The following is a 26,346-nucleotide window of genomic DNA, read 5'->3' as shown; positions in this document are numbered from 1 at the left end:
GAGAATCGGGAGAATAAAATTTGAGATCTTTCAGATTTATTTAAATGCACTTCTCACAGGACTAAATCTGTTAATGTAAATAAATTTAAATTTTAAAAATTTAAAAATTTAAAAATTTAATTTTAAAAATAAAATATTGATAGTTAATTATATTAAAATTAAAAAATTAACGTATAATTTATTCTTAAATCAATGAAAATGATGTTTCAAGTCTTGCGTTGTCGGCCCAACACCTTTCGTGGAGCCCATTGTAAAGCCCAATACAAAATAGACCGAGGGTTGCCCGCTTAGCAAAGTGCAGACGGTTCCATATATATATATATATATAGAATCCACATCGTTTCTCTAGGGTTTACGAGCTTCCTTGCACCTCTGCAGCTACCGCTAAGAGTAAGGGTTTGCTTCGTAGCCTGTTGACAACGATGGTGAATCCTCCGTTTCTCTCTATCTCCCTGTATATGCACGAACGGACATATGTGGATAAAAATTACTAATCTATTCCTCTCTCTTCCTTGTTTTTAATGATATTTTCAGATCATTCCAGAGAAGAACAGGAGGGAGATCTCAAAGTATCTCTTCCAAGGTTCAGATATCTCTCCTCTAATTGTCTTGCTTGTTATTTGTTCTGATTTATTGTTTGCCTGTCCATTTCAGATCATTCGGTAGCATAGAAAATTATTAAAGACAAAAAAGGTTCTGATTTATTGTTTGCCTGTTCTGTTTAAGGCTTAAAATGCATTTCAAAGCTTTTATTAATCAAATGAATTCCAAGAAATTTTATACAACTTCGTATCCTCTCCAAATTGATTGAAATTTTGAATGAAGCATAATAGGAGCATTAAATATATCAAATCTTCATAATGGTTCCATTTTTTGGAATGATTTCTCTGAATGAATGTACAGGATACCAAAGATGTTTCACAAATGAATTTAAAATTCATTATAGTGAAATGATTTCAACCATAATTGAGCTGCTGGGATGGCAGTAGATATGTTTGGTGGTTGAATTAGGTTCTCTTTCTTTTTTTTTTTCCTGAAAAGAAGAGCCAGGTTCTCTTTCTTTTTTTCCTTTTCTGTTTGTATGTTTTCCATTTAATATAGAATGAAGCTAGTATGCTAAATAATTTAAATCAAGTTATGGAGGGGCCTTGTGTGTTTGTTTTATTTTTGGTAATTGATTGACTACCTGAAATTTTCATGCATTTTGCCATTAAGTAATGGGATCTTATTTCTGGTGAATTATAGAGGGAGTTTGCTATGCGAAGAAGGATTTCAACCTTGCAAAGCACCCAAATATAGATGTACCAAATCTGCAGGTGATTAAGCTGATGCAGAGCTTCAAATCCAAGGAGTATGTTCGTGAGACGTTTGCATGGATGCACTACTATTGGTACCTCACAAATGATGGGATTGAGTTTTTGAGGACTTATCTCAATCTTCCATCAGAAATTGTTCCTGCCACATTGAAGAAATCTGCGAGGCCCACTGGTCGGCCAATGGGTGGCCCGCCTGGTGACCGGCCCCGGTAATTTAAATTTTGATGCTTGATTTTTTATGGTTATATGGCTGTTCCACCCGCTGGATGGTTGGACAGTGATTAATAGGCGTTGTTCTTTTGAACCTCTAGAGGGCCACCACGCTTTGATGGAGACCGCCCAAGATTTGGTGATCGTGATGGGTACCGAGGAGGCCCTCGAGGAGGTGATTTTGGTGGTGAAAAGGGAGGTGTTCCAGCAGATTTCCAGCCATCATTTAGAGTAATTTCACTTTACTTCTCCAAATGGTTGCTGGCTACACCTTTGCTTACATTAAAATTTGCTTGCTCTGGTTGTCAATAGGACATGCTTTCCCTTTACATCATCATTTCTTTGTGCATTAAGGACTGCATTAGCTATCTGTTGAATTCAATCTATCCTCTACATGTGCTGTGTAATTTTTATGTGCTTTCGTATATGTGAATGAAAATAAATATTGTAGATGCCTATATAATTCTATCGCAAAGAATGCTGATATAAAAAGCTATAGCATCTCCATTACCTAATATCTTCATTTTATTTTATAATTTTCTCTATGGTGTTGGAATGCGGAGTTTACAATTATTGTAATTCTTCACATGATCCATCTACGAAGGCACTGGTGTTGCATTCATTTTGGGTTTTTAGAGACAATTGCTATTGACATGCATTAGAAATGGCTTAAGCTTGCAATTTTGAACGTGCATCAATATCTTATGGATCTGATTATCAACTGTTGCCTAGTCTGGCTGTGTATTGTTTTAGCTATAATATTTGCTTATTAGATGTGCCCATGCCACTTTGTAATTCTGCATAAGCTAGTTTTACTTTTTTTTAATTTGGTCAAGCGGGAGCCTCCTGTTCCTGTTTGCTGCTCCTGCTTTTGCTTTCATGTGTTTTCTTTTTGTTGTTGCATCAGCTCTTGTTTTACTGTGCGCCTTCCATTGCAACATTCTCATTGCTGCGTACTTGAATCTGATATTCCTGTATTTTTATTTCTAACAAACAGGGGTCTGGTGGGAGACCTGGCTTTGGCCGTGGTGGTGGAGGTTATGGCGCAGCCCAATCCAGTTCTTCTGGCTTTGCCTGAAGGTCTTTGCTCATTTTTAGCCCGTTTATTGTTTTATGAATGTATTAGAGGAAGCCTGTGGATTGTCGCCCTTATCCAACTCCCTTTTTTTTTCATCCCTTCTTCCCCAGGATTTTGTAAGCAAAGTTTTTAATACATTGCTGAACTTGATTTGGGATTTGAAATATATATCGCAAGTCTGTTATAAGTTCTTGTGAAACTTGCTCTGATGCTTTACAATGCAATTGATGCACGGTACAAGGAAAGCAATGAATGTAAATCTTTGTTCTCACATTTCCTTTGGTCCCTGACAATTAAATATCGGCTTCTTTGGCGTCCGTTCTTACTGGCACAAACATTTGATAAAACGGCAACTAGTCGACAATTAATCTAGCTCGAGCTAAGGTAAGCTTCTCAGTCGCCATTAATTTTCATAAATTTGTCAAGGAATCGGAACTAATTTAATTTCGCACTGGTTATGCATAATTTCCTAAGCAATTCGCCCTTTTCTAACGTGAAGTCTAGTAATAATTCCTATGTCACACCAAGTAAATGAAAAATATTTTTTAAAGTATATTTTTTATAAAAAAATATTTTTTAATAAATATTTTATTTTTCATTATTTTATTTTTTTAAAAAATAAAATATATTAATAAAGTTATATATAAAAATTACAATAAAATTTTTAAAATATAAAAAATAACCTTCTTTATTGAAAATTTCAATCATTCTTTTTTAAATAATTTAATTATTTATTTTATTAAAAAAAATTTATTAATTATTTTTTTTAAATACTACAAACTAAAGAAAATATAGAAAATATTTTTCAAAAGCCTAAATCATTTTAATAGAAAACTGAAGATCAGCTAAAAGCACCGACCGCTCCTGTGTTATACCATGAGCACTAAAGCACTGGTTGCTCTGTGTTATACAGTCAAAAGTAAACTAGAAGGAAAAGATACTACTGGGAGTCGTTCAAATGAGAAGAATCTGATTGTATTCGATTAGATTCAAAACACTAAGTACAAAATATACTCCTCACAGAAACACACCTCAACACATATTATAGCTATTGGACAACAACACGGACACGGACCATGCAGCTGACAAGAATTGACTCCATTTTCTATAAGGCGACTCCCATGAACGACACATACCACTTCAACTGAAGGACTCTAGTCGACTTCTTCCATCTTACTCTCTTCAGCACCATCCTCCTCCAAAGCAGGCATGTCAGCATCATCACCAGCAGCCTCATCCTCGTCAATGCTCAGACCCAGTTTCAACATCCTGTGAATCCTGGCAGCAAAAGTGTTCGGATCATCGAGGCTGAAGCCAGAGGTCAGGAGGGCAGTCTCAAACAGCAGGAGCACTAGGTCCTTAACAGATTTATCATTCTTGTCAGCTTCAGCTCTCTTCCTTAACTCCTCCATGATGCCATTATCAGGATTTATCTCCATAGTCTTCTTGCTGGACATGTATGAGCTCATGCTGCTGTCTCTCAGTGCTTGAGCCTTCATGATCCTTTCCATGTTTGCAGTCCACCCATATTCTCCAGTCACCAAACAGCATGGAGAGTCCACAATCCTATCAGAGACTACCACCTTCTCAACCTTGTCCCCCAAAATGTCCTTGATTGTCTTGCAGAGGTTCTCAAAGGACTTCTTCTTCTCCTCTTTTTTCTTCTTTTCTTCCTCTGTCTCATCATCAAGCTTCAATCCTTCTTTGGTAGCAGAAACCAGCTTCTTTCCATCATATTCCTTCAGCTGCCCGACTGCATACTCATCAATGGCATCCACCATGAAAAGGACCTCATAGCCTTTCTTCTTGAGCCGCTCTAGGAATGGCGAATTCTCAACTGCTTTCTTGCTCTCACCAGTAATATAATAGATATCCTTCTGGCCCTCCTTCATCCTGGTAACATAGTCCTTCAAACTTGTCATCTCGTCGCCACTCTTGGTTGAGTGGTATCGGAGCAGGTCGGCCAATTTTGCTCTGTTCTGGCTGTCCTCATGGATACCCAATTTTAGATTCTTTGAGAAAGCCTCATAGAACTTGTTGTAATCTTCCTTATTCTCAGCAATTTCATTGAACATCTCAATGCATTTCTTCACAAGATTCTTTCTGATGACTTTGAGGATTTTGTTCTGTTGGAGCATCTCACGTGAAATGTTAAGAGGCAGATCATCAGAATCAACGACTCCCTTCACAAAGCTAAGGTACTCCGGTATTAGCTCCTCACAGTTGTCCATAATAAAGACTCTCCTGACATAAAGCTTGATATTGTTCATTTTCTTCCGCGTGTCAAAGAGATCAAATGGAGCCCTCTTTGGTACGAAAAGGATAGCCTTGAATTCAAGTTGACCCTCAACAGAGAAATGCTTGACAGCTAGGTGGTCTTCCCAATCGTTGGTCAAGCTCTTATAGAAAGATGCATATTCCTCCTTGGTGATCTCCTCCGGCTTGCGCAGCCAGATGGGCTTCTGCTTGTTAATAAGCTGCCACTCGTGAGAAACCTCCTTGATTTTCTTCTTCTTGGATTTGGTCTCCTTCTCCTCATCAACATCCTCAACATCTCCCTCCTCTTCCTTCTTGGTTTCATCATCTTCATCATCGCTAATCTCTTTCTCCGTTGTCTTCTCCGTCCACAGGTAGATGGGATAACTAATGAACTCAGAGTGCTTCTTCACAAGGTCCTTAATCCTCCTCTCTTCCAAGTACTCAAGCTGCAAATAGAAAAGTAACACACAACATCAGTATCATGCATGTATTAACCACTAACAGAATCTTCAATCAGAATCCAAGTCATACCTGGTCCTCCTTGAGGAAAAGGGTAATCTTGGTGCCCCTCCCGAGTTGCTCCCCGTTAACATCCCTTGTGACGGTGAAAGAACCACCAGCTTGTGATTCCCAGATGTACTGTTCATCGTCATTGTGTTTTGTAGTCACAATGACCTTCTCAGCCACAAGGTAAGCGGAGTAGAAACCAACACCAAATTGGCCAATCATGCTCACATCCGCACCAGCCTGCAATGCCTCCATAAATTCCTTGGTGCCGGATCTCGCAATGGTACCCAAATTGTTGACCAAATCTGCACAAGGAATTAATCATAACCGTGAACTCAGCACCCAACAACACAATCGAATGCTGCCAGTCCGAGTAAGCCAAATCGGCTTTTAACTCTAAGTTCAAAATTTTCCCTCCAAAGATAAGTCGCAGCAGCAAGATACTAACTCATAACGATTAATAAGAATAATCGTTATCTCCTCTCAGCTTACTTTACAGCTTAAACAATTGTGTCTCTAAATTTTTACCACCGTAAGAAGAGGTAAGTTTTAGCTAAAAACAATTAATCTTGGGACAGCCGATAAACGTATAAATTCATCTTTTACTATCTTTACAAGCAAGTAAATAAAAAACGTACAGAGCTCTTCCTCGTACAGAATAATCCATTTTTTATTTTTCTGTTTCTTTTTCCTTTTTTCTCCCTTTTAACATTCCTTTTGTCTCGCTTCCTGAATACAGATTCCCAGAGAATAAAAAATAAATGAAAGGGATAATACAGGCCAGATGAAATTGCCGTAGGAATAGAATTCATTACCTGCTTTGGTCATGCCGATACCACTGTCGATGATGGAGAGGGTCTTATTGACCTTGTCAGGAACAAGCCTAATGAAAAGCTCTGGTTGGGCATCGAGCTTGCTCTTATCCGTCAAGCTCTCAAACCTTATCTTGTCCAATGCCTATGAGTCACAAATTTACCAGAGACCATCAGCCTTTTGTTCGAAAAGATGAAATTTCCATGGAAACTAACGAAAAATAATGAAGGAAAACATGAGAAAAGAAGTAGACAACTCACATCAGATGCATTGCTGATGAGCTCACGAAGGAAGATCTCCTTGTTGCTGTAGAAAGTATTGATGATCAAACTCAAAAGCTGGTTAATCTCAGCCTGGAAGGCAAAGGTTTCGGCATCAGCCATCTGCACGTCTGCCATTTCTCCACACCACTACACACCAACACACAAGGCTCGAAGCAAGCGCAAGAGAATGCGACAGCTAAAGAGAGAATGCAACAGCTAAAGAGAAAATGCACAGAAGAGGGGAATGAATATCGTAAGGTGATCGCAATGATTTCAAGTTGATCACATTCGCCATACTTGAAGGGTATATATACTGGAGCATTACAGAGGTTCTAGTCTCTTCTTTCCGACGGGTCAGCGTGACAGAGGGACAAGAGACGGGTTCTGGAGTCTTCCATGAAACAAAGGTTATTAGATAAATGGTGTTTCTTGGGTTGAGACGGTGCCGTTTTCACTGTCTGTTTGATTTTTTTTTTAAATTAAATTTATTTAGTAATTTTCTGTTTTGAACTCGAGAAGGTTCGCCGACTTGTGAAGTCTGGAATGTTCTTATGTGAACCGTTTCTTGCTGACGAGGACGTCATGTCACATGCGCTCTAACTGGTGAATGTTTCATGGAAAATACCTGCTAACCCACTTTTATGTTTTTGAATTTCAGTGAACCCTTAAAATTTTCTGATATTTTCATATTGTTTGGATATATGAATAATAAAAAAGAGTAGAAAATTAAAAAAATAAATTAGAAAAAATATTTTCCGAGATTGTGAATAGCTTTTTCTCTAACAAAAGTAAATAATGAATTAATAAAATTTTATGTTTATTTTTGTAATAATTTATATTAAGAATAAATAAGAATAGTAAAATACGTCCTTACCTTTTGAAAGAAATTCAAACATAGTGCAAGGGACCGTCATATCTTTTCAAAAGGAATGGCACAAGTGATGCAAGGGTAGTATTATTTTCTATAATTTTGAATAAAATAATATTGAAAAAATATTTTTCATTAGATAATTAAAAAATTATGCTCAAGTATATTTTAAAAATTGTAAGATAAAATTATAAATTTATTACAATTTCTTTTTCCCCTTTATTGTCAAGGTAAGGGAAAATAATTTTATCCAAATGTACATATTTTTTATTTTTGGCTCAATAATAATAAAAATTTTCACCTTTATCCCTTTATTTTTTATAATTTATATTATAAAAATTATTCAAATGAATTCTCATAAAAAATTATACATGATTTCATCATTTAAAAGTAAAAAAATTTGTAAGTTAAAAAATAAATCAATTTTTTCATTCTAAAAACAAAATATATAAAAAAGAATGAATTAAATTAAATTTTTTATAAAATTTTCAATTTCAAACAAAAAATACATATATATTGGCATTTTAATGGTAAACTCTTAATTTTGATATTACATTCTAAAAATTAAAATTAAAGAAATTTTATTAAAAAATAATTAGAAACAATGTGTTTTTGTACGTGTGGTTATGTGTTTTTTAATATTTTTTTTAAAAAGTGAGAGAATATTAAAAAGTGTCTATGAGTTGTCATATATGCAAAACTGCATTTTCTTTTTCTTTTTTTTAAAAAGGATAAATTTTCTTTTAAATTTAAACTTTTATGCCGTAGTGTTAAAATTAAAAGTTTAAAATTAAATTATCAATTTTAATATTGTTTGAAAAAGTGAGTGGAGATTTTTGTTCAAAAATCTTGGAATAAAATTAAATTATTTTTATACTTTTAAACGTTGTTAAGATATTATCAACATTATTTATAATATTAATATTGCTTCCATAATTGTTTTTAATAAAAAAAACATTTCAAAAAACAAAAAATACACAAAACTTTCGTATAATACAATCACATATGATGGCAATTCAATAGCAATATGATAAATAAATGGCATTAAGTCCAAATCTCCTCCTAACGGTTAAATCATTCCATTTTCAGGTTTTCAGTTCAAATAAATCCAACCCTTTGTAAAATAGCGAAATTAGGATTTTCAATGTCAGAATCTCAACGTTTGAAACGCAATTATCCAATACATGAATGTGAAAGGAAGTTAATAAAAAATAAATAAAATAATAACATTTGTTTTGTTTGGCAGGAATTAATACCCCTCTACCACATGCAATACTTGACTGAAAAACTAGTAAATTTAAAATTATAAATTCTTAAAATTAATTTCTTCGCCCAATTTGAAACTATGAATCTCTAAACGAAAACCTCCACATAAATCCGTCAAACTCTTGCGAACGCAACATGGAGATGATCTTATAGAAAGAAAGAATCTAAGTATTTGATATCTTAGAAATCCATTGAAATCTTGCCTATGTTGGGCATTTTGTGGAAGCTGGTCCATTTTGAGCATTCAACCATCACAAAGGAGCTGCATTACTCGATTTTTTTAAGAGAAAAACAGTCTATATTAAAGACTTATATTGAGCAAAATCCCAAATACACGAGGAATCAAATTCAGGTAGCCACATCTCCTCATTTATAATTTTGTTGTATAAAGTTTTTTTTTTAACAAATCCACTTGACCATAGTAAATAAATTGGGCAAAACCTCATACAGAAGACTATATTCAGGTAGGTACAGTTTCTCATTTGATAATCTTATTGTATAAAGTCAGTTTTACAAATTCACTTGGTCGCAGTAAATAAACTATATAACCTCATCAACTGATATGTCAATTAGTCAATTAATATTACACACACAAGCTTACACAATTTAAGTGGAGAGTAGTTTAGATACTTATACTCATTTAAGATACCTATACAATTTAAGTTTACTTTAGAAAACTAAAGCCTCCAAGTTAGGCAAAAAAATAACAAACTGACATTACTATTGAGATGTTAATATTTAGATATTAATTTTTAGTTGTTGAGTAATTATTATTATTGGCACTTACATAACCTTTGTAGCTATTTATGTAATTTGTAAAGAATATAAATAGCTACTACTTTTTTAAATGATGTTCAATTATTTGATTAGTTAAAATTTTTAATTAATTAGGTTGTGATATTATGTAAGTTCGTTTTAAGCATCTTGTCTTTAATCAGTAGTTAGTAGCATTTTTTTTTTTTAATTTACTTCAATGTGTAGGAGATGGTAATTAATGTTAATGTTAGATTTTACTATGGAGGATCCTTTTTTAGGGATCCACATTTGCAACACATCAATGGTGAAGTGTAACTCTTTCATTTTTCTGATATAGACAAACTTAATCTCTTCATAATTATGAGAATGTGAAAAAAGCTGAATTACTATGAGATACAACCATTTATTGGCATAAGCCAAGTTATGATCTTAAAGACGAATCGAGAGTTGTTTATGATGACAGGATTATGTTTGATATTTTGACATATACTAGTGAGCATGAGTATGTAAATTTGTATATGGAGCACAAGTTTGACAAAGCTAATATAATTGGGGATGGATGTACTCATGTTTCTTTATTGGAATGGCATCCAGCAATAATAATAGAAAATGAGCGTGACATAGAAGTAGAAGGTGCTGCCATTCCTGAAGTCAGAAGCAGAATGTGGACTTCCAAATTCATCTGTTGAGGCACATGATGCCTCTAATCTTGTTGATTCTACAAATGAAGAATTAATCCCGAATGTTAATGTGTTTGCAAATGATGAGCGTGTGGTTGCAGAGGATTGTGAATCAGAATCTGTTGATGAAGAATTAGTTGTTGCAAGAAAAAAGAGTATGAAAACTATAGGCAATTATATCCAACAAGATGACTCAAATCCTGATTTTAGCAATATTGAATATGATAATTTCATGAGTGATGATATGTATGAAGAATATGACAACTTGCAAACAGATTTAGAGCAGCAAGAAGGAGAAAATCTGATGGAAGTAAGGGATGCCAATGAGGCAATTGGGAGTAATACTGAATACTTTGACTCTAGCAATGAAGGTAGTTTAGAGGAGGATGTCAACGAAGATGGTGAAGTAGAATTTCGAAGGACAAAATCCACAAGGTTAGTTTATGATCTGATGCCTTCTTTTATTTTGGGGATGGTGTTTGCTAACAATGTTAAGTTCAATGAAGCAGTAACTAAGTACGCGGTAAATAAAAGTGTTGAAGTTCATTTTATAAGGAATGAACCAACTAAAGTTCGAGCAGTTTGTAAAAAAGATTATCCATGAACTGCAATGGCTAACATTGAAACAAGAAGCGGTGACTTTAAAGTCAAAACATACATGCCCCATCATAAGTGTTTTAGGATGTTTAAGAATAAGACTGTAACCGCTAAATATTTGATCAATCACTGCAAGCCAATTTTGCTCCAAAATCCTAAACTGAGATCCAAAGAACTACAATCAAGGGTGAAAGGAGAGTTGAAGGTTGTTGTTGGCCTAACCATGTGCAAAAGGGTAAAAAGAGCAATTGCATCTAAGGTTGTAAGTAATTACAAGGTTGAGTATGGTTAGTTATGGGACTACGCTGAAAACATATGAATTTCTAACCCTGGAACAACTGTCATATTGGAAGCTGAAAATGAAACCAACTAATTTGGTCGGATTTACATATGCTTTGATGCTTTAAATAAGGGATAGTTAGCTAGTTATAGGCTTGTGATTAGTCTTAATGGATGTTTATTGAAAACTACTTGCAAAGGTGAGCTGATTTCGACAGTCACGAGGGACGCTAACAATAGCATGGGCAATTGTCAAGTATGAATCACTTGATACTTGGAGTTGATTTCTAAGATTGTTGAAGTTTTAGAAATAAACGAGAGGAATGCTATGAGTATATTTTACGTATTCAAATAAAAAAAATTAAAAATTAGAATAATCTTAACAGATTAAATTCTTTAAAACTATTTTACATTAAGCATTACAAATAATTACCAAATGAGAAAGATAAACAAATAACACAAAATTAAGTATTAGTACGTCTATTGTTCCTTTTAAATTTACGCAAAATAAAAATTAAAAATTACGGCCACATTACCTGAACACGACTACAAGCATAAAACCTTCTTCCAATATTTTGTTCAGTCCAAGCAACCCATCTTGGTGCTTTCCGACTACATTGATACATCTTCTCTTTACCCTCATAAAACCTTCTTCTCTTTACGCTCATATGAGAAATAAGGACCATAGAGTTTTGAGGAGCTCCTAAACATGGAAGAGTAGTAGTTGCTACTTAAGGAATAGGGAGAAGACATTTTTTCCAAATCAAAATTCCTAACTTTTCCAATAAACCCTAAATGTGTAGTTTTACAAGAGGAGGATTGATTTCTTCTTTCTGTTGCAGTGGTATGACTAAGGTTTTATACTTAAAATCTTATTTTCATACTCATTTATTAGTTCAAATCAATTTTTTTTTATTAATTTCAATGGAATCTGTAACGATCCGGATTCCGGACCGCTACCGGCGCTAGGATCCAGATCGGCTTAAGGCCGCCGGGACCCGTAGCAAGCCTCCTATACTCTCTGCATACCTGTAAAATCCCATATATAATCAAATATAACCTGTGAAAATTTTGTTTTATCCCATGACTCAACCTGTGCATGCATTAACTCTGTATTCTGTGTACAGACCCCCTGACCAGAGCACTCATCAAGCTCTAGTTGGGTCCACACCATATGTGTTGAGCCTGGATATTCATACTCATCCATAAAACACAAACATAACTGACCATGTATACCAAAAGGGATTAACATACATACGGGTCAAGCACAATACTATACATCTTTCTTACATTAATACTAAACATTTCTCTTACATTATTTACATCAAATACATGTCCACCACTAGCTATTACATACTATTTACAATTCTTTACTCTTCTGACTTTCCCCGACTCGGTACACTGATCCTGCATAAACTGGGGGTTAAGGGAAAATGGGTGAGCTATAAAGCCCAGTGAGTAGAAACATATTACATTTTCATAAAATCATGCTTTCATGGAATGCATCATAACTCAAACAGTTCACATAACGGATGAATCTTGTCACCGTTAACCCTCTCATCCTATGCCCGGCCCTCGACGGGGCTCCGTAGGCTATCTCTTCATATCATACAGTTGCCAAGACGCGTGGACATAAGGCAGCCCTGGACTTTCATAAGCATGCATACATGGGGGTGCCAGGACGCGAGGACATGGGCAGCCTTGGACTTCCATAACATACATAGGAGGGCTAACGGATTATTCAACATTCATCCACATCAACAACAAAGTGTGCAATGCATCAATCTCGTGAAACTAATGCAAAACAACCTAATATATTCATAACATTCATGATGCATGAGATATGCCTTTCACATTTAATTTTTAAAACATAGATTAGTTCTACTCACCTCTAACTGACTCTGCTGCAGCTGACTCACTGCTGGGGTCCTCGGTTCCTCGGATCTGAACCTACATAGGTGGACTCAAATGAGGTACCAAACATAGATTATAAAAACTCTAAACAACTCCCCAAAAACTCCTCAAACAACCTGAAACTATCACATAAAACATGCAAAGGAAAGCTGGACAGGGCACTTTCGGCGGCCGAAACCCCTCTCTAGAGATGAAACTCATGCATGTTCGGCGGCACCTTCGGCGGCCGAAAGTCTCGTCCAGAGACGAAACTCTGGTACCTTCGGCGGCCGAATCTTACTTTCGGCGGCCGAAAGTCCCTTGCTAGCCCGAAAGTCCTGCTTTCGGGGGCAAGGTTCGGGGGCAGCAAAACACTCCAAAGCCGAAAGTCCAAACCTTTGGCAGCACTTTCGGCGGCCGAACCTTCCCTCCAGAGCTGAAAGTCCAAGTTTTCGGGGGCGAGGTTTGGCAGCCGAAACCACCTCCTCAAGGGGTTCGACGGCCGAAACTACCTTCGGCGGTCGAACCTGGTTCCTCCCGCAAGGCAGAAACCCTGCTCCTCATTTGCACAACTCCCCCAAACTCACTCAAACTTGCATCAAACATAACTAAACCAGCATATACTCAAATATATGCACAAGGGGGTCCAAAACTAACTTAAAACCCCAAGCAACAAACACAAACAACCACATAACATGTAAAAACACAAAACCCTCCAAGAACACCTTTAAACCTAAACATGCATATCTAACCATACAAACCCCATAAAACCTTCAAAAATTAAGAAAGGAAGTTCAGGATCTTCACTTACCTCTTCCAAACAAGAGAATGAACGATCCCAACGTGGAGTTATGGAGGAATCCTCTCTCAAAACTTCCAAGCTTCCAACTTTTGCTCTTTTGCTTAAAAAACTTCAAAACAACCATAAAACTCATTAAAACCTGGAATGATTTGAAGAAAGCATGAAAATCACCCAAGGAAGACCTCAGCTTCACCTCTGGTTGGCAAAAATGGAAAAAGTGATCCAAATAACCGACCTTTGACCTTTTGTAGGTGGCTGGCCAGACCACCTTCGGCGGCCAAACGTGAAGCTGAAAATCATGCAAGTTCGGCGGCCGAAACTCATCTTCGGCGGCCGAACCTGGCAAATCCTCCTTGATTCCTTTTCTTTTAAAAACTCATTTTCCTTTATACTTAAAACATTTGAAAAACATACCAATTACCCTTCTAGAGGATTCCGACACCCGAGATTCTATCGGTCTACAGGAATTCCGGTGCCAGACTCTAGCCGGGTATTACAGGCCTACATTTCAAATATTGAGATTTTGATATTGAAAGTTTCAATTTGGTCATTTTTGCAAAGAGTTGAGTTTATTTGAGCTGAAATCTGAAAATGGAGTGATTTCACCTTCGAGTAAAAGGTTAAGGGCATATTTGAACTTAATGTTATAAATAAATTGAAAAATAACTATAATAAAAAAAATACTAAAACACAAATATAATTAATTTTATAGGATAAATTGATAAATATATAAAAATTATAATATTATTTGATATGACTCAAAGATTACTCAAACTGAATAACGTGTTGTTAACATATAATTGAATCATGTAATAAAATCTTATAAAAAGAGGATTGAATGATCGGTGCTTTGTTTAATAGAAAACTCGTATGGTTGAATTGAATCAACCTCTCATAATATATTATTAACATTAAAAAAATGTTAAATAACAAATTTCATTACACCTAATATCATGTAATATTTTATTTATTAAATAGTATTAGTTGAATTTTTTTAAAAAATTAACAATTAATTTTATTTAATTATAATATGAAAATAAAATATATATAAAATTTAAAATATACACTCTAATATACCATTATTTAAACTCAAATTTTTTATTTATACTCACCTTACTTGAAAAGTTCAACAATGTAACGATACTAGACATAAGTCGACCACCACATTTTCTCATGATCATATTTAATTCATTTCTGCATCATCATTATTTCTCTGTTTTTTTTTTCTTTTGAATAATATTATTTCTCTATTTTTACATATGTCATTTCCGAAATACAATTAAGGTGAAACGATTGATGACTTAAAACCGTGGATAATTTATCTAAGAAAAAAAAAACAATTATTATTTAATTTTTTTGATTTCAATAATTAAATTAGTGAATTTTTTAATTTTAAAAAATATATAATATTTTAAATAAATAAATAATTAATTTTATCATTAAATATTTTAATAATTAATTAATATAATTTTAAAAATTTTTATTTTTTAAATTTTTAAAAAATTTATTAATTAATATCTTAACCTCAAAAACAGTTAAAACAATTTAAATGTTTTTATAATATCTGACCATTCAAATTAATAAAAAAAATTTAATATATTTTTTAAAATCATAAAAGTGAGGGTTTTTTTTTTTATATAACGAGTGGTATTTTTTTGAAAAAAGAGACTAGACTAAGCACGAACGGTCGGATCTCGCCATTGAAAAGACACCGGCAGGGAAGGTCTTGAAGACATGGTAATGACCGCACCTGATTAAAGACACATCGGCAGGAAAATCGATTTCTTTTTTTTGAAATTACAAATTGGAGAAATGGGTCAACAAAAATTCACTGACCGACCAACCACACCAAGACAGCTAACGCCTACAGTTAGCCAATTCCGGTCAGTCGATCACCCTCCTTCCCAAATTTCTCTTCTCAAACATTTCTGCTTCACGATCAATGAACATTTTCCTTTATGGGGGCCAAATCGCTCAATAAGAGGTCTAGCAAGAGCAAGCGATCAGTCTCCAAGCCAGACAATATCATGCCACCTGCATCTTCTCATTTCAGTTTCACGAAAGTGCCGCTGCTTGTTTTATTGGTTATGGCCTTCGCCGTTGTCGCTCTACTGGGCATTTCATCAGTCATATGGAGCACTTTAACGTCCACTGATCATTCCCCCAAATTCTATGCAATTCAAGTGCTCAATGAGTTCCCTCACGACCCCAACTCCTTCACTCAGGTAACTCTTTTATCTCCATCTCTTTTTTTATCATATATGGGAAATTTGGTGTCCTTGGTGTTCAAATCAATTGTAATGCGGAACGTTGTAGACTCCGTCACTTTCTGGTTTCATGTTTTGATGGTAATCATCCTTTGAACTTGATTTACTTTGATTTGGATCTCTAACTATCACATTTATGTCAAAGTCCATTGCAACTTGTTAAGCAAACTCTATTGCTTCGTTGTTCATGAATTCCATATTGTGTGTGTGTGTGTGTGTGTGTGTGTGTGTGTGTGTATTCCCCTTCGACGATTAACGTTAATTTCCAATTGTTTCAGGGTCTGCTTTACGCAGGAAACGATACAATATTTGAGTCAACGGGCCTCTATGGCCAGGTGGGTTTGCTTTCTCTTTGAATACATAGCATTCGAATTTCTGAACAGCATGATGTCTTTGTTTTTCTTGCATTCACATATAGTCTGGTGTATTCATTACTAAACCTTCTCCGTGTGTTATTCCAGTCATCAGTTCGGAGGGTTGCTCTTCACTCTGGGGAGGTACATGTCTCTAGCATTCAGATTCTCCTGATTCCCTGAAGAATTTTGACGTGCTTTCTATTTGTAATTCATTGTTTTGATGCTTCCGATTAACGTTTGAGAAATATTTTTCTTATGGTGAAACCTTTTGCAATATCTGCTTTAAGTGATGATATATTAGTTTGAAATAAGCTATTTGTGTTCAGCCTTTATAATTGATGAATTGTATTTGTAAGCATACTACTGATTCTCTTGTCATAGATGGCTGATGATCTGACTGATTGATTAGTTAATCAATTCTTATTTTTAACTCTTAAGAGTATGATGCTTGATTGTAATTCAAACCTTATGTTATGTACTATGTACAGGTTGAGGTTCTTCAAGAGATGGATAGTTCTTATTTTGGGGAAGGTTTAACTCTTCTTGGTGAAAGGTTTGTGACTGAGTTGCATTTTGCTTATCCTGTTGATTCAGGAAAAATCGGTAGACACTGGCATTGTTCACATCCTTCGGGTATTCCTTGAGATTTAGCACTTCTTCAGTTGAACAAATAGTGTGATGATTGATTGCTTATATCCATATTGGTCTTAACTAGATTGCAATAAACATAATGCAAAATGATGTAGGGAAATTCCTTGTTGCTTTCTTGGATATCATTCCACTCAAGCAAATAAAGGAAATTGTTATTTATTCCTCTGCTTTTCATCTCTGAACCAAATATATGGTTAATATCTCATGTCTCATGTGACCAATTTAATATTCCTGAGTCCCAAGTTTTGTGCTTTGTACTTGAGTTTGCAGTGAATACATACTTGTTTGGTAAGAGTTACATTGTATTAGTGAATAAAAGGGTCAAACTGACACAGGAAAAGAGAAACTTGAAAAGTATAACTGATGTTGAGCATTTGTACTTTTTTCATTCATTATATATGTTTTGTTTTGACCTTTGAACAATGACATGATTTCACTTGTCTCTTTCTGCCTGGAAAATTAATTTGATACTTCTGAAAAGTCCAAGGAACCTTATTAGAATAATGGATTGCTGTGCATGTTCAAGGACTGACTCACAGCATGCTTTGGATCCAGTTTAATTGTTTTTAGTTCGTTCAGTTGCAGGCAAATGGTTTTCTTGATTGTTGACTATTTTCATATGCAGCTGTGTGAATACTTGAAAAACTAATATGCTAATATACCAATTTTTATATTCTTTTGAAGGCTGTTCCAAGTAACTTGGTTGACAAAAACTGGTTTCATATATGACCGAAACAATTTAAGCAAGGTTTGTGCTTTACCATTTCTGTTTCAAGTGTGTGTATATATTATATATGCTTGTATTGTTGTTATTATTCTGTCTGATTATTCTTCTCCTGTCATTATTTCTGATCCAAGTATGGCATTTCTTAGATGTTTCTCCGAAATTTCATTTTGTTTATGTACCCTTCATCCTCTTGCTAACATGGTGCAATGTTGCCTCACTCTATGGATTCTAAAAACCTTGCTGTTTTTTGTTATATATATTATTTTCAAATGATTTGATTTGTGTGATAAGCTAATGCTGGCTTCTTACAATTGTGTTCAGCTTCCTACGCATAGAATTGCACTCTCTACCGGTTGGTAGCTTTATTACAAATTGTTACCCATCCATTGCCAACTGTAGGCTATTATTAAGATTTTTTTTTTTGACTTGGTTTCTTATTTTTGATTGAAGTGCACTTTTTTTTTCTTGGGGTGGCTGAAAATTTCCAGATTCCAGATGTTTAATAATTTTATTTTCATTCACTTGGTGCAGATTGAGACATTTACTCATCAGATGCGTGATGGTTGGGGACTGGCAACCGATGGAAAAGTTTTGTTTGGCAGTGATGGAACTTCAATGTTATATCAGCTTGACCCTCAAACTTTGAAAGGTTTCTCTTGTATATAAATGTTTTCTCAATTCTGCCTAAAATCCAGCTCCTTTCTTCTTTACTATTATTTCTCTTCTTTAAGCATTACTTTACCTTTTTTGGTGGTTTCTTCCCCATGCTATTATTTTTTTTCTCTTGAACTGCAGTCAAAATAAGCTTCAATATCTGTCCATACATCACTATAGTATTATCTTTCTTTACCATCTTTGAATCTGTCTATAGTTTGTTGCTACTTCCTACTTAATCTTGATGTATGGATCTTTTGTTTGTGATAGTCTACTTAATCTTGATGTATACATCTTTTGTTTATGTTGATTATAAACCTTTTTTTCAATTAAATGCTGCTTCCTTTTACTTGTTTCGATGCAGTAATAGCAAAACACATTGTAAAATACGAAAATCTGGAAGTGCACTACCTTAATGAACTAGAATTTGTAAATGGTGAAGTTTGGGCGAATGTTTGGCCGGTATATTCTAATCTTCATCTTGTTTGGATACTTTGATGATTTTCCATTACTAGTTGCTTCCGGCCCTCCGGGCATTTTAGTAAGGCATTGGCTAGTATTTTACTTCTGCAAAGAAGTATCATATCATAGGCAGAAGCAATTTTTTATTTTGAGGGATTTCTTCTGCCTAGACCAGGACAGAACTGTGTTAGTTCGCTGGGGAGCCATCTAAAGTTTGTGTTTTGACCCACAGAGTAATTACAAAAATATTTTGCTGTTGGCCTTGGCCCTGCAACATTTTGAATTTTCCTCCATAACTCTATGAAATGATATATTATCCTCAGACCTGCCCTCCTTTTTTTACTCTAGTTCTCCATTGCCTGGATATCTATCTGCCGTTCTGTCTCTTATCTCTCTCTCTCTCTCTCTCTCTCTGGGCTTCCCTCCATTAGACCCTCAACCTTGACTAAGAGAAGATTGATCCTTGGTCTTTGTTACGAAAGCCAATATAGCTGACCAACTTGTGTTTGGTGTCTTTCTAAAGCTGGTTTTCTTGTTATGTAGACTGATTGCATTGCAAGAATCTCACACAAAGATGGCACTGTGGTTGGTTGGATTCTTCTTGAAAATTTAAGGTGGTGTTTGTCATTTGCTTGTTCTCTATATTTTTTTAGCTGATATTTATCTCTAGCTATGCATGAGATCATTATTTTTTTTGTGTGTTGCTTGAGTTCTGTAGAATGATTCTTTCTCATTTTCTTTTGTGTTTGACAGGAAGGGATTGATAGCAGCTGGGCAAACAGTAAGCATTTATTCACAAAATAATTGTTTAGAAATGTTTTTCTAATGTAATGTATGCCATGTTTAATTTGCTGCTAGATGAGAGAATAAGACTTTTACTGCAGTTTTTAAATCCCTTTCTTCCTTTTCTGTTTGCTTTTTCAGTGGACTATAGTCAGTGGCGGAGGGAGAGGGGGGCTAAGTGGGCCATAAGTACCCCTGAAATTTTACAAATTTTTAGGGGTAGTTGTATAATTTCGCACCAAATTCTATTAAAATAAACTCCACTCCTCTTAGATGTTTTTCCCATCAAATTTCCCTCACAGCAGCCCCTCTCACACCCTCTTATTGTCGTCTCTTCCATTATTTTCCAATCTACAAAATTTTCTTTTTAATCATCAAACTTTATTTTTTAAATCTCGTACTCACAACAGCGGATATAGCTAGGGCCAAGGTTACATGGGATTACTTATGTAAATTTTCTTTAAATTTTAAATAAATAAAGGAAGAAATGCTATTAAGTTCCTAGATTTTTTAAAAATTTATTAATTTATTCTTATTTTAAAATTAATCAACTAAATTTTTATATTTTATAAAATCAAATCCTTTATTCCTTCCATTAAAAAATAGATTGACATACTTTGAATATTTATATATTTATACCATTTAGTTACTTTTATCAAGATTATACAAGAATATTTTAATTAAATAATTTTAGTATAGACACGAATTAATAAATTTTTTAAAAGCTCAAGGAATCTTCCATAAATGAAACCCAACTGCCCTTCCGCTAAATACTATTTCTACAGCAGCTATCCTCATCCATATATCCTTCTTTATGATCTTTTTAATCTAGAAAATTTACTTTTTAATCTTCATAATTTCAACTTCAAGTATTTTTTTTCTTTTTAAAATATTCATAAGATAAGTTATTCACACATTGCTTTATTTATTTTCATACACTATTTTTTATTGTTAAGAAGTTATAGTTATTTTTATTTACTTCTATTATTGATTGAAATTATATGTTAGATTATTTAAATTTAGAAAAATAAATTTTAAAATTTTTAAAAAATAGTTTTATGTATAATTGTTAGATTATTTAATGAATTTTATGGACTATTTCAATTTAGGAATATAAATTTTAGTTTAATAGATAATGTGTTAGATTATTTAAATTTAAAAAATATTTAAAATATAGACAAAAATCAATTATTAAAAGTATAAAAAAAAACCTAAAGACCATATTTAACATTTGATGCAGGCAAATTGATTCACTTGTCTTTGTTACTCATATAGATATTTTCTTTTTCCAAATAAATGAAATTAGAGGCATCGTTGCCAAAATAAAATTGAATCCTCTGAGTTAAATTTTTGGATCTGCCATTGACTATAGTGATTATTTGAATAGTATTATTTCCTTCATTATTTGACATGTTTGAAACTTCCAAACATTATAGGACATTGATGTTTTAAATGGTATTGCATGGGATAGCAATGACAACAGGATTTTCGGTAAGCTACTAGCCTTCTACTACTATATCTCTGTCTTCATATATGGACGTCATATATATATATATATATATATATATATATATATATATATATATATATATATATAGGAGGGACACAGACGCAGACGCCCCTGAAATTTGGTAACATATGATTAATGATGCCTTGATAAGACTTGTACTGAAAACAAGCTCATGTGTGATAAGAGCACTTGTACTTTCTGTATATGTTTTTGGGATATCGTTTTCATGGCCTGTCCTATTGTATATGTCTGCAGTTACTGGAAAATTGTGGCCAAAGCTTTATGAAATCAAATTGCAACCAGTAAGGAAACACGTTGACCGTGGAGTCATTAAAAAGCTTTGCGTACCATAATAAACCATGCCTAAGATCTTGACGTGCCTGACATTAATTCTGGGTAAGAAGTCTACAGTCGGAGGGGGATTTTTGACACCTTTGTTCGTGTATGATAAACTTGCACTTTTTGAAGTTAGGTTGCCGTACAAGAGAGAGAATTGGATTGAAGAATGACAATCACTTGATTCTTGGGGGACTCGGTTCTTACTTGTAAGATTATTAAAATGTACAAAATTGACATGCGTTGAAGACTCCCTTAGTTGTAAGATTATTAAACACTCTCTCCCTCTCTTCCTCTCTATTGAAATTCCAGGTGAGCATGGAAATCTACAGAAAAACTAAAGGTATTTTAGTTAAGGGGGTATTTTATTATAATTTAGATGATTTTATTGTTTTGTTAGTCGTCATGTAGAAACTGACTTAAATAGAGGGAATATATGAATTGAAAGTAATTAATGTGATATCTCTATATGAAATTAAAATTATTATATTATGTATAAGTTATAAGGTCTAATGGAAGGAAGTTTGTTGGGACCCCTCCTTTTTGGCTTTGGTGTTGGTGCTCCTCACTTCCCCATCGTTGGCTTTGATGCTTCTGTGAAGCTTCGGGTGTGATTGCGTTGTTTGTTTATCGATCTGCAGTCGGGTCTTTCTCAAGAGGTGAGGTGCTTCTTTAAGTAATCTGAATGTTATCTTCTTTCTGTTGGACTTTACCGTAGTTGAGGGTGCAATGACATTCTCCCGTTGCTTCTTTCGTGTCTAGGGTTTTCAACAGTGGACCTCGGAGAACCCTAAAACTGTTGTATTGTGATGAACTTGTTGTAAAATGAATATAATCTATTTAACTTTCGAAAAAAAAAAATCAAATGAAAATAATAAACACTAATAATACACTAAATCGGCAACTTCATTAGGGATTCAACTTTATTACTTGACCAAAAAAATCTAGTGTAAGACTAAATTTTATTATCTTAATCATATTTGCTTTCACTGGGTCTTGAGGAAGGAGACGTTTATAATAGATCAGTAATTTCATGTAAACAATTATATATAAAAAGAAATTAATAAAAATGAGAAATATAAATAAAAAAGTGAACTCTGAAGAGAATAGTTAACAAATAGTTTTTTTTAATAAAAAAATAAGCATTAATTGATTAACCATTTAATTTTTTCATGGTACCATTGAGGTGCCTCTAATTCTGTTGATTCTACCTATGAAGAATTAATCCCAAATGTTAATGTGTTTGCAAATAATGAGGGTGTGGTTGCAAAGGATTGTGAATCAGAATTTGCTGATGAAGAATTAGTTGTTGCAAGGAAAAAGAGTATGAAAACTATAGGCAATAATATCCAACAAGATGACTCAAATCCTAATTTTAACAATATTGAATATGATAATTTCATGAGTGATGATACGGATGAAGAATATGACGACTTGCAAACAGATTCAGCAACAAGAAGGAGAAAATCTGATGGAAGTAAGGGATACCAATGAGGCAGTTGGGAGTGATACTGAATACTTTGACTCTAGCAATGAAGGTATTTTAAAGGAGGATGTCAACGAAGATGGTGGAGTAGAATTTCGAAGGACAAAATCCACAAGGTTGGTTTATGATCCTAAATGTGAAATGCCTTCTTTTGTTTTGGGGACGGTGTTTGCTAACAATGTTGAGTTCAACGAAGCAATAACTAAGTACGCGGCAAACAAAACTGTTGAAGTTCATTTTATAAGGAATGAACCAACTAGAGTTTGAGCAGTTTGTAAAGAAGATTATCCATGGATTGTAATGGCTAGCATTGAAACAAGAAGCGGTGACTTTAAAGTCAAAACATACATTCCACAACATAAGTGTTTTAGGGTGTTTAAGAATAAGACTTAACTGCTAAATATTTGATCAATCACTACAAATCAATTTTGCTCTAAAATCCTAAGCTGAGATCTAAAGAACTACAATCGATGGTGAAAGGAGAGTTGAAGGTTGTTGTTGGCCTAACCACGTGCAAAAGGATTAAAAGAGCAATTGCATCTGAGGTTGCAGGTAATTACTGTTAGTATATATGCCCCAGGCCATTATCTTGGACCTATTTGTATGTCATTTTCGAGGTTTTTTATTATCATTATTATTTGTTTGCATGTTACATAATAATGATTATCATCCCTGATTACTTATTATTATGTTGATAATAATAAATATATAACTAGTATGATTATTGATTGATAATCATGAGATGATTATGTATATGTTGATATAATCAATAATCATAGATACTTGTTAGAGAACAAAGTATTGGATGGACCCGCACTGAGATCACTACATGGGTTATTGTCATAAGTGAATCTCAAATAGTTATGTCTTAATCCTTTGACTTGAGATTGTCATAGTTTCCAACATAAGGACTATTATGTTTTGACATAATCAAACGTTGTCTTTAATCGGACAATCATAAAGGTTATGATTGAGTATAATAGAAATTATGTAGAGGATAATGAACAATCAAGATAGGATTTGTCCCTCTCTATAAAAGAGATATCTTCTGGGCCCCTCGATAAGTGAGACTGAGAAATGCATGGCCGTGCTCAAATGAATTGACAGTGTTATCAATATCATTTGAATTTATCAGTCTACTTAGAGATCGAGAAATCATAAGTTTGAACATTATAAGTTTGACATTGACCATGACTTATGTTCAAACTAGATATCGTGAGACAAAGGGATTAATACATGTTCTATTTAATAGGCTTTATCGGACTATTGATCCTCATATTAGTTGGGTAGTCATAATGTCTTGCTAGAGGCCACTTATGATTTATAGGCCTTGTTGGACTGGGCCTATTGCCAATTAATATTAGCCTATTGGGTCACACACAAGAACGTTGTTGATGTGCTATATTAATGGGCTAGAAGTCCATTAGTATAATTAATAATAATAAAATATTATTATTATTAATATTAATTAATAATAATAAAGTGTTATTATTATTAATTATTTATTATTATGAGATAATAATATTTAAAAGATCTGCAGTCTATCTGTAACTGTTACAAATAAAGGACTCTATCACATAAAAATATTTGAGTATCTGTGAGATTGTGATAGTGGGTTCTGAATACAACTGTTTTAGGAAAAGAGTTGTACAATTCTTTTAGGAAAAGAGTTGTACAATTCTAAGAATTGTGGGAAAAATATGTGAAAATAAAAGACTGAAACCTATAAATACTCTTACTACGAATTTAGGAGTGATGAGATTTTTGAGAAAACTCAGTCTAAAAGATTGCAGATTGTGGAGCACATAATCTATCCATTTTTTAGAGAGCTAGCACTCTAGAAGGATAGAAGACGTTCGTGTGGATACCATAGAGGGTGTTCGTTTGAAAAGGCAGCATCATCAGTCCGTCATTATATCTTCTTGACGAGATTAACAGGTTAGTCTCATATCCATCTTATTAATTAAACGAAACACTCGGATTCTGGAAAAGGAAATCCAAAATTTTATTTTTCTGCTGCGCAATTGGATTGAAATTAATCTCGGAATTTCTCAACAGTGGTATCAGAGTCTACTTGTGTTTTTCATTTAAATTAATTATGTCATGATTGATATTATATATGCGATATATGTTTATTAGAATGGCATGATAATTATGGTTATATTTATGGATGAATGATTGGATCATTTAGATTGTTAGAAAAATTAAATTAAAATTTTTCTTTCACATCTAGAATCAAAATTGTTTTGATTCGTTGTTTTAAGTTTTAATTCTTAAAATTAAAACAACAACAATTAAAAAAAAAAAATTTCGCAACTGGATTCACGATGAGCAGTCATCGTGAACCCAGAAATTGGCGAGGCTGAAGGGCGGACGTGGAGGGCGTGTGACGCTCACGACCACCTGCAGAGAGTGTCTTTGCCGCCGCCGGCGAGGAACGACTGGTTCTTCGGCCGTCGATAGCTTGGCCGGCGTTGCTGCCTGGAACGCAGTGACTGAGAAGGCCGGCCCCGGAGGATCGAGCGATCGGAGGGTCGCGCCTCCCCGTGGGTCGCGCATCCCTGTGGGTCGCGCGATCGGTGGGTCGCGCCTCCCCGTGGGTCGCGCGAACTGTGGGTCGCGCAACCCGGGGGTCGCGCCTCCCAGTGGGTCGCGCGACCGATGGGTCGCGCAACCCGAGGGTCGCGCGACCCAAGGGGTAGCGCGCCCGGGGATCGCGCGACTAGTGCCTCGCGCGCCGGTGGGCCGTGCATCGGTGGTTCGCCCGACGGTGGGGGCAGCGGCCGGAGAGTCCGGCGGGCTTCTGGACATTCGGGCAGGAGCTGGGGGAAGAAGATGATGCCCCAATATTACAATTTTGCCCCTGAAAATAATATAAAAAAAATAATAATAATAAGAAAATAATTTTTTTTTAAAAGGAAAATTATTTCTTTTACTCTTTAAATTATATTTAAATGACTATTATTATTATTTTTAGTCTTTAAATTAGATTTAAATAACTATATTTTATTATTTTGTCATATTAATAGTATGAGATACTATGTATTATTGTCTATATATATGTATGCATATAAGATGTTATAATATACATATGCAAGACAAAATAATTAAAATTAAAAGATGAACCCTTACTCTAAAATTTTAAGTTTAATGCCACTCATATATTAAAAACTATCAAGACTAAGATCACCAAAATGCAGGTTTTGCCAAAGCAAAGTGTATCAGGTTATCCTAGTAAGATAGAATGAGTAATGGTTACTTATTTATTTAATTTTGGTTGAGCTTAATTAGGCTATCAAAACGGTTTTGGGCCTAAGGCATTAGACGGGGTATAACATGCATTTGACATATGATGTCAATACCTCATAATCTAAGAGTTACATTAGATGTAATTGGTAAGGGGTTACCTACCTAAATAGCTTAATTTTAAGCGTCATGTCAAAGCTGACTTAGAATTAGGTGAAATATGGATCTTAGCCCATTAAAATATTATTATTATTTTGAGGGTTGTATTTTAGTGAGAGATT

General features: G+C 34.3%; 3 protein-coding genes across 5 annotated transcripts; 2 read left to right on the top strand and 1 right to left on the bottom strand.

The window, feature by feature from the left end:
- Positions 1-302: 302 nt before the first annotated feature.
- On the top strand, positions 303-2,803 carry LOC110618270 (40S ribosomal protein S10-1). The gene is made up of 5 exons (XM_021761410.2): positions 303-425; positions 535-583; positions 1,246-1,525; positions 1,628-1,757; positions 2,524-2,803. Exons 1-5 carry the CDS (start codon positions 423-425, stop codon positions 2,602-2,604), a joined length of 543 nt encoding a protein of 180 aa, XP_021617102.1. The 5' UTR covers positions 303-422; the 3' UTR covers positions 2,605-2,803.
- Positions 2,804-3,563: 760 nt separating this feature from the next.
- LOC110617718 (heat shock protein 83) lies at positions 3,564-6,830 on the bottom strand. The gene is made up of 4 exons (XM_021760690.2): positions 6,444-6,830; positions 6,186-6,327; positions 5,395-5,675; positions 3,564-5,309 (listed from the first exon to the last, which is right to left on the bottom strand). The coding sequence occupies exons 1-4, from the start codon at positions 6,579-6,581 to the stop codon at positions 3,759-3,761; spliced, it is 2,112 nt and encodes a 703-aa protein (XP_021616382.1). The 5' UTR covers positions 6,582-6,830; the 3' UTR covers positions 3,564-3,758.
- Positions 6,831-15,376: 8,546 nt separating this feature from the next.
- On the top strand, positions 15,377-21,795 carry LOC110616444 (glutaminyl-peptide cyclotransferase). 3 transcript variants are annotated; one of them, XM_043957832.1, is made up of 12 exons: positions 15,377-15,812; positions 16,133-16,189; positions 16,316-16,351; positions 16,699-16,763; positions 17,546-17,609; positions 18,120-18,237; positions 18,607-18,704; positions 19,248-19,318; positions 19,458-19,485; positions 20,924-20,978; positions 21,253-21,393; positions 21,470-21,795. In XM_043957832.1, the coding sequence occupies exons 1-11, from the start codon at positions 15,546-15,548 to the stop codon at positions 21,348-21,350; spliced, it is 957 nt and encodes a 318-aa protein (XP_043813767.1). In that variant the 5' UTR covers positions 15,377-15,545; the 3' UTR covers positions 21,351-21,393; positions 21,470-21,795. The 3 variants fall into 3 exon arrangements, with proteins under 3 accessions (XP_043813767.1, XP_021614481.1, XP_021614480.1); XM_021758789.2 differs by having other exon boundaries at positions 15,378-15,812; positions 21,466-21,795; XM_021758788.2 differs by having other exon boundaries at positions 15,379-15,812; positions 21,253-21,795.
- The last annotated feature ends 4,551 nt before the right edge of the window (positions 21,796-26,346 follow it).

The sequence above is a fragment of the Manihot esculenta genome, chromosome 6, assembly GCF_001659605.2.
Source record: "Manihot esculenta cultivar AM560-2 chromosome 6, M.esculenta_v8, whole genome shotgun sequence".
NCBI classification, from domain to species: domain Eukaryota; kingdom Viridiplantae; phylum Streptophyta; class Magnoliopsida; order Malpighiales; family Euphorbiaceae; genus Manihot; species Manihot esculenta.
The sequence above is the reverse complement of the archived record's forward strand: the minus strand, read 5'-3'. Positions and strand labels throughout refer to the sequence as shown.